The sequence below is a fragment of the Mus caroli genome, unplaced genomic scaffold (assembly GCF_978045245.1).
Source record: "Mus caroli unplaced genomic scaffold, Mus_caroli_1 scaffold_20, whole genome shotgun sequence".
Taxonomy (NCBI): domain Eukaryota; kingdom Metazoa; phylum Chordata; class Mammalia; order Rodentia; family Muridae; genus Mus; species Mus caroli.
The window spans coordinates 15,489,575-15,498,461 of record NW_028227275.1 but is presented as its reverse complement, the minus strand read 5'-3'; the positions used below and the strand labels follow the sequence as shown (position 1 = coordinate 15,498,461).

Genomic DNA, 8,887 nt, shown 5'->3' with positions numbered 1-8,887 from the left:
TGCCGCGAGTTGCGTGTTCCCAATCAGCAGCCACCCTTCTCTAGCGGAATGGGGATGCAGAGCCAACCAACCCAGCCTCTGGACACGGGCTCACAGGTGGCACTGGGCACATTCGTCTATCTCAAGTTCCGGAGGGGGCCTCACTTTCTGAATGCCCTCTTCCCAGATCTGATGACTCTTCCTTCCCACCCCCCTCCCCAGGCAACTGGGAAGGCAAAAGAAAGTAGTCAGCTTTTTTGCCCCTTTCTCTTGCCCCACCCGCTGTTCCAGACTTTGTTTTCCGGGCAGATTTAGGGAGCTTCTGAACGGTTTGGTAACTGTGATACCGAAGCGAGACGAGATGTCTCCCTCATTTTCTGAAGGGAGGAACAGCCCTGCACAGCCCGGCACATGGCTCCCTCTCCCTCCACCTCATGTCTCCAGGAATGGCCTGTTGAGACCAAAGGTCACAGTTAAAATACCTCGACAGTCTTTTCAGTCAGATTTACTTTCCAAATACTTCAGTCAGTGAACTGTGGCGGGGGTTCCTGTATGAGGCTGGGACAGGCAGCTGCCTTAAGGAGGCCTGTCTCTGCGAGGAACGCTCCCAGAAACCTCCACAGAGCTGTCAGAGGCACCAGCCAAGCTGATTTCTAGACTCCAGGTTAAACGCCTTAGGTGTACAGGAAGGAACCCGCCAAGAGGTGGGCTTCTAGTCAGGAAAAAAGGAGTGCTTTGCTTAGGGCTGCTTGTCCCAGACAGAACCCAAGGGAACTGCTCCTAACATTACTCGCTTCTTTCACCCAAAGGCAAGGGAAACCACAGCTCTCTGAACTCAGCTGGCCTCTATCAAGGCCAAGAGGTCCTTTTATGACACAGGACCAACACCTGCATTAAAGAGATGACGAGGGGAAAAGACACTAACGAGACACTAAAGACACACAAATCAACTTTTAATAGCTTTGATTTGCCACCAGCTCCAGCTCCAGCTGCTCTGGGTTTATCACCATGGGAAACACTAAAACCTTGGGTCAAGTTATCCATCTGGGGACCCGTGATTAGAGATGACCCACCCCACAATGGCTTAAGATTCTACATCTATGCATGTCAGTCTGCCGACAGATTCTCTACAACGATCACACCTCTGCTCAGTCAGAACTGGCTTCCAGGGAGGGCAAGGATTCCAGAGACGGATGCTGAATGGACAGGAGCCCAGGAAGCCCCAGACCTACTCTCAGCCTCCTCAGGTCCTCACTGTGCGGTTTGCCCCTGCCAACCTGGGACTTTACAAAGCTTTAGATCGGAGGGACTTAGAGCAGCAGCTATTTCAGGGGGAGCTGTGGGGAAAACCCTACAGTGGTTCCATGGAGACCATCCAATGATAGACTCCACAGGCCAACTTCACGGAGGTTGGATGTGCCCAAGGCCCAGCTAGAATATGGCTAGACAAGATGGAGGCTGGAGGCGGGGTGCTCACCTAGCCTGTCTCTATGAACAGCACCCCACCCCCAGCAGGTTCTCTGCCAGCACCAGACCACAGCAGGAACAGATTCCTCCCCAGAGGAAATTCTTAGGCAGGCTGAATGTAAACAACAGCAGGGTGAGGGGGTGGAACGTGGAGGAGCTCATCTAGGCTCCCCCTGCAGGGGTGGGTGGGGAGGGGGAGCTGCTGGAAAGGGAACCAGCAAAGTAGGCACCTTGAGGGCTCCAGAAAACCTGTCAATGTTTATTTCACACGCACTCCTTTAAGACAGTTTAAAACAGACTAAAAAGGCAAGGCTAAAGTTGTGGGCCTATTGTGCTGACGAGTCAACGTGGGAAGGCAAGGGAAAGCGAACAGGTGCTCCTGGTGCCAAAACTAAAATCCAGAAAGGAGCGGTGGGACAGCAGAGCACCAGGCAGATCCAATCTCCAGTTTCTCAGAGGTGTCAACTTTGAATTTAAAGACAGAAAAAAGGCGCCATCCTTGACCTACTCTGTGCCAGAGCTGAGGTGCTAAGGACTGGGCAGACTGCAGTGGGGGCAGGGGCCTTGCTCAGGTTCAAAAGGAAACAGGATGTGGCATTCGCCATGACCAGCCATCATCAGCCATGACCAGCCATTGGCCTCCAGAGTGCTGGCAGCAGCCAGGGCCTGTCCAACCAGCACCTGTATAGTCAGAAGCCAGCACGTGGAACCTCAATTGGCATCGTGGGGCAGTGCCTAGGGAATGCTGCCTGGAAACGCCACACTTTTGGTTGCCTCTCCCGTTACCCTCCCATTTCTCCCCAAATAAGAGCATCCTGGGCTTGCCCCTGCTTGTCCAAGCTCACTGAAGTACGGCCTTCACCACGAGCCTCGGGGTCTGCGCTTCTCTCCAACCTTGAAGTTGGTCCCTACTCCTTGTGCTCGCCCTCCAGCCCAGGAGCCTCATGGGTAAGGCAGTCAGTGGCTCTCAGGCAGTGCAGCCTCAGGAGATGGTGGAGAACTCCTTCAGGAGGGCTTCCTGGCTGAGTGTGTGGAAGGCTAGGTTCCTCCGGACGTTGGTACTAATGGACCGAACCTGGGAAAGGGTTGGGGAAGGTGGAAGGGCAGAGAAAACAGTCCATTACAAACAGCAGAGGGCAGGCCAAGATGACGTGTTCACTGTGTTGCAGGAGAAAGACTTGTGAAGAAAGGCTGGGGGAGCCAAACTCGCAGCTCTGGAAGCTTTGTGAGGAACTCCGCAGCCTCTGCAAGGAAGCTGAGCATGGAAATAAGTGCGCGTTTTCATGAGATCCAACCGAGCGCAGAGGGAGAGAATGTGGATCTGCCTTAGCCTGCAGAGCCAGGGAGCTTTTCTTGAGTTTTTGCTTTGCTCTAAGAAAGGAAGTGGAGTCATCAGGCAGGAAGCAAAGGAGGAAACAGCAGGTAACTGCACCTCATTAAGGACCAGGAACTGGCTCCCCTGTGCCAGAGGTTCAGCCAGGAATGAGGAGAGCAGAGGCAGTGCCACGGATCCAAAAGCCAGCTCCTGTTGGGGAGGCTCGTGCTAGAATCCCAGGCCAGCCTAGGCAGGCAGGAGGACAGACAGACAGACAGACAGACAAATTCTCCTTTACAACCCTCTCCGTAAGTTAAGTCATTCTCTTATTTGTTTCTGGCACCCAGTAAATCCCCACATTGATGTGAAAATCACTATTCATCTCATTAAAACCCTGTGCCTATATGATGGCTTTCTTCTTTCTTTTTTTAAAAAGATTTATTTATGTATGTATATAAGTTCTGTAGCTCTCTTCATGCACACCAGAAGAGAGCATCAGATCCCATTACAGATGGTTGTGAGCCACATGTGGGTGCTGGGAATTGAACTCGGGGCCTCTGGAAAAGCAGTCAATGCTCTTGACCACTGAGCCATCTCTCTAGTCCCCATGATAGTTTTCTTTTTTTTTTTTTTTTGGTTTTTTCGAGACAGGGTTTCTCTGTGTAGTCCTGGCTGTCCTGGAACTCACTCTGTAGACCAGGCTGGCCTCGAACTCAGAAATCCGCCTGTCTCTGCCTCCCAAGTGCTGGGATTAAAGGCGTGCGCCACCACGCCCGGCCCCATGATAGTTTTCTTGTTCACAACTAACTCACCACAGAAAAATCCTGAGGCCTTTCATGTCAGGGTTAGAGTCGGACTGTGATCTTCTGAAATCTAGCACCTTTGCAACAACCTTGGTGCACTGTGGGAAAACTTAGCTGATGAGAGCCTGGGAAGTGAGTTTAGAGCCTCTCTATCCTGTCCCATTCAGTACCTGGGTTTGTGTCAACCGGGAGGGCAGCAAACCTACAGGAAGGCAGAGCTTTTCCTGGGGCAGCTGAGTACAGAACAGGAAAGGGGCATTCAAAAGGGAGAGGCCAGCTTGGAGCCATGCCTGGGAGAGCCAGCGTGGGTAAGAAATGCGAGTGGGTACAGATAGTGAAGCCTGCGGAGATAGAGACAGGAGGGGACTCAAGCCGGGAACCAGTCGGGGAGAGAGGAAGGATCAACTACTCTGTTCAGTTGTTCTAAGGACAGGAAAGGGGGTAATGCATCATGGCTGCCACTGGTAATACACGCCAGACCCCAGCCCAGCCCAGCTGTAGCTGTGCAAGGTTGTCTCTGTGGCTTCCAACTATCTGTCTTTCCCTGCCTCACTCCAAACTGCCTTGACAGAAAGGCTGCACAGCAAGCCCCTATAGTTTTATTAATCTTTAGCAAACTGCAGACATACCCTGGAGTCTACAGACACGGGCAGGGATTGGGTGGGATGGGGAGCTCACCAGCTCTTTGAAGAAGGCAGCCTCCTTGTGTTGCTCAGAGTAGCGCTCATATTGGTCCAGGCCATCTTGCAGCTTCAGTGTGAGTGTGTCGTAGTTGGCTCGTACTACTTCTAGTACCTGAGGGAAGTCAAGGGCCAAGCAGGGTCTCAGTCCTGGAGAATGTCTTTGGAAAGCAAGGAGGAAGGATGGCAGGGAAAAAATTTTCTGGTTTATGAGACTGTGTGTGTGTGTGTGTGTGTGTGTGTGTGTGTGTGTGTGTGTGAGAGAGAGAGAGAGAGAGAGAGAGAAAGAGAGATGTGTGTGTGTGTGAGAGAGAGAGAGAGAGAGAAGGAGAGAGAGAGACAGAGGGGGAGATGTGTGTGTGTGTGTGTGTATAGATTTCTCTGTGCAGTCCTGGAATTCACTCTGTAGACCAGGCTGGCCTTGATCCTCCTGCCTCTGACTCCTGAGTGCTTGGATTAAAGGCATGTGCCACCACTGCCTGGCTAAAGTCCCCTTCCCCCTCTTTTTTAAGATGGGGGTCTCATGTGTGAGGTTGGCCTTGAATTCTCTATCCTTTGGCCCCTGCCTCCCAAGTGCTGATAGTATAGGCATGCATCATCATGCCCAGCTTCTAGGACCACTTTTGAATCTCTTCCGTTCCCTGCCTTTCCTGACCAGACCAGCCTGGACACAAAGCCATGTATACTGTGGTTATGGTCACCACTGTCCCCGATACCGCCAGTGTACACTTAGCCTCTGCATATGGCTTCCTCTGGTCAGGTTGTCCCGGATACTGAGTATGCCTAACTGCTTCTCCCTTCCTGGAAACCATCTTTCTTCAGCTCTGGGATGTTCCTTAGCACCATCTGCCACTTGTTTTCATCTCTCAATGCCAGCCCATCATTCTTATCCACCTTCTGGAACAAACTTTTGAGTATCCAAGCACTGAGTTACAGTGGACACTGACGGGGCGAAGGGATGTGCATCTCCTCAACAGTGCTGCACTGACTTTGGTTTTTGAGACAGGGTCTGGCTATATAGTCTAGGCTGGCCTGAAACTCACTTACATGGCTCTGTTTGCTCTATAATTTTTTATCTTCCTGTCTCACCTCTTGATATCTGGGCTTATAAGTGTCTACTACCACACTTGACCCACTTGACCTGATTCTCTATGGGGTAAGGAGACAAAAGTCAAATGACTTTGGGATCCCTGGATATCTGAGGTTAATAATAAACAGTCTGAAAGCCAAACTTGATGTGACTTGAGTTTCTAAGACTCTGAATCAAACAAAAGCAAGGGTGGGGCAGGTGGGAGGCGCAGGCACTAGCCAAGTTAGTGGAGGTGGACAGGGCAGAGGAAGAGGAGGAGCAAGGAGGTCGGTCGAGGACTCTCACTTAGTCTGGTAACCTGCATGGAGGTATCTGATCTGCAGGAAAATCGTGACATTAAGGAAAACCTTGCTCATCAGGGAACTGGGAATTTAAGTGTGAGGGACTTGGCTCTGATAGAAGGCAAAGGGAGTCAGCCAGGATCAGGACACATCAGTGGGACAGAGGCCAGGCTCCCCATGTACAGCAAGGTATACCTCTGGATTGCTTTCTTTTTCAGACCAAATTTGTGGTGGGCCAGACTTTACTTGGGAGCAAATACTCTTGCCTGTCAAGTTCCTGAGGCCATAAAGGAAATGGCGAACCCTGAGAGGAGAAGCTGTGTTCGGGTTTCAAGGGGAGATGCAATGAGGACTAAGGCTTAGCCCCTTGTCCCTCCAAGCATCCAGGCTGACCAGACAGACTGTAGCCTGCTGGGTCTTGCGTAGGCTGCTTGCTCTGCTTCCAGCTCCATAAGCAAGGGGACTGGTACCCAGCAATGGCAGGCACACAAATAACCCAGCCCTCTCATGCTGTGGGCAGCATTCACGGCTGCAAGGATTGCAGCCAAGGTCTTGGCTTATGGCCAAAAAGGGGGCAAAATTCCTCCAACATGGTGCCAGGCCCTAGAAACCAGGCAAAACAGTAATATATGCTTTCCTAAGCCCTAAAATCTGGGCAGCCTCAGTGATGCCTATAATCTAACACCTTGGCTTATGTCTTCCCTGAGGAGAGGCAGGTACCAAATGATTAAAATCACACTAAAGCCAGCTGCTGAGAATCAGGTGCAGCTCAGAAGATAGCTGTTCCTCCAAGTGTATCCCCAAAGCCTCAGCCTCGGGAACTTTCTGGACCGCCTGGGTATTCTCTTTTTGCCAGGTCAGAGTGGAAGTTAAAGCTATGTGTGCTTAGAGCAGGAAAGTAGCCTGTCAGTTCTCGTAGGCTCTGCTGTCTCCTGCCATCTTCACTGTTCTTAATAGACATGCTTGGCTCAGGGCTGGGCTGGGAGCACTTAGTGACTTTCCACTGCTGCAGGAGTATCACTCTTAGTGTATCACTCTTCTTTATTATATGTGAGTACGCTCGCTGCAGCTGTCTTCAGACACTCCAGAAGAGGGAGTCAGATCTCGTTACGGATGGTTGTGAGCCACCATGTGGTTGCTGGGATTTGAACTCTGGACCTTTGGAAGAGCAGTCGGGTGCTCTTACCCACTGAGCCATCTCACCAGCCCCCTGTATCACTTTTCAAAAGGCTGGCCTTGATCTCAGACAGCCACTTGCCTCTGCCTCTCAAGTGCTGGGATGAAAGACATGTGCCACCATCACTTGGACATTAGTGTATATCTTACTTGAGCCTCAGTAGAACTTGGGCAGGCAGCAATCTTCCAAGCCTCCATGTGCCTAAAGACATTGAGCTTTTCCATAGCTTGCACCTTTGGTACTGGCTTTTTGGCAACTGCAGTAGCCCCTAGTAAGCTCTTTCTCTGTGGCTCTGTGGTACAGGCCTTAGACTTGCAATCTCCTGACTCAAGAGCCCCGAGTAGCTGGGATGAGAGGCCTGTGACACCAGGCTGAGCTCAGATCCCCTCTCAAATTATTCCAGCCAAGTGCAAATCACATACCTTTAATCCTAGCAGTGGGGAGGGAGAGACAGATAGAAACCTGTGAATCTGAGGCCAGTGTGTCTAGATTGACTTCCAGGCCAGCTAGGGCTATAGAGTTAGACCCTGTCTTAAAACACCACCATCACCACCACCACCACCATACCACCAATATCACAAATACCACATAAATAGCTATTCTCTAAATGCAGGCCCACCTTTCTTCATACACTGCTGGGTCTGTAGGTTTCCTAGATCCATACCTACAATTTAGCCCACAGTAGCTTCAGAGTAAGAAAACTACCCACTAGCCATGTTTTCTAAGGAATCTTCACAAACCACTATGACTGTGGGTAGCCAAAAAACTGAATCTGGAAAGACTCTGACAGAGTAACTGAGGCTATTATTAAGAATAACTAGGGCTGGTGAGATGGCTCAGTGGGTAAGAGCACCCGACTGCTCTTCCAAAGGTCCAGAGTTCAAATCCCAGCAACCACATGGTGGCTCACAACCATCCGTAACGAGATCTGACTCCCTCTTCTGGAGTGTCTGAAGACAGCTACAGTGTACTTACATATAATAAATAAATAAATCTTTAAAAAAAAAAAAAAGAATAACTATAGCTCTCTTGCTACAAGAATTCAGATAACGTTTGACATCTTATGTCTACGTGTGAGTGTATGTGGTCTGTGCACAGGGGTATGCAGGGGAGAATGCATGCTGGGGTGTGTGTGCACTTCCTTGAGACAGGGTCTCTGAACTTGGTGTTTTGCTGGAGGCGTACAATAGGGATCTTGTCTCTGCCCTCGCAGCACTGGGTTACAGGTGCAAGCACAGCCATGCCTGGCTTGTTCAGGACGTGTGTAAATGTCTAACTCTGTCACCCATGCATGCAGAGCACGTTCACTTGTAGTCCTTTCTCTAACCGCAACAGCTGACATCTTTGCACATCAACTCTTCTATGAAATGTAACTTGAATTTTCCTTTCTAAAATGACCTAGCAATAAAGGTTTTGAGTATCACAGGTTACCACAGATGATGGAAACACTGGCTTCCCAAACAGCTACACAGCTGCTCTGACAGTTCCAGGGTCTCAGGAGCAACCCCATTCACAGGCCAGGAGGTGCCTCTTAAGAGTCTCATGCTCGGGGCTGGTGAGATGGCTCAGTGGGTAAGAGCACCGGACTGCTCTTCCGAAGGTCCAGAGTTCAAATCCCAGCAACCACATGGTGGCTCACAACCATCCGTAACGAGATCTGGTGCCCTCTTCTGGAGTGTCTGAGGACAGCGTACTTACATATAATAAATAAATAAATCTTTAAAAAAAAAAATGCTCTGCCGACTGAGCTAGCCAGGCATTGGAAGTACCTATTTTAATTTCCCCAAAGGTACTATAGGCCTAAGGGATTCTTTATCACAAAGGAATGTTCAGATTCCAGTGGGAGATGAGACAGACAAATGGCTCCATTTCTAAGACCTTATGCCCGCTTTGCTTTACAACATCACCTCAAAAAAGCCAACTGGGAGAAAGCAACTGGGTGCCTGTTTCTCGGGTCTGGAGACAACGGCAGAGTGATTAAGAACATGAACTTCAAGTCACAGGTCTGAGTTTTGGTTCCACATTAAGTACGGATTAACTATATAAATTTCCTGTGAGTTTCTGGTCTTTTAGCCTCAGTTCTTACAAGCTATAG

The 8,887-nt window shown here is 50.1% G+C and overlaps 1 protein-coding gene across 1 annotated transcript in view; it reads right to left on the bottom strand.

The window, feature by feature from the left end:
* Positions 1-915: 915 nt before the first annotated feature.
* Positions 916-8,887, bottom strand: part of Armh3 (armadillo like helical domain containing 3) — a 182,431-nt gene continuing 174,459 nt past the window's right edge. The window contains exons 25-26 of the mRNA XM_021151523.3: positions 4,243-4,359; positions 916-2,521 (exon numbers count right to left, since the gene is read on the bottom strand). Coding sequence (XP_021007182.1) covers positions 2,429-2,521; positions 4,243-4,359 — 210 coding nt within the window. The 3' untranslated portion in view covers positions 916-2,428. The remainder of the gene's footprint in view (positions 2,522-4,242; positions 4,360-8,887) is intronic.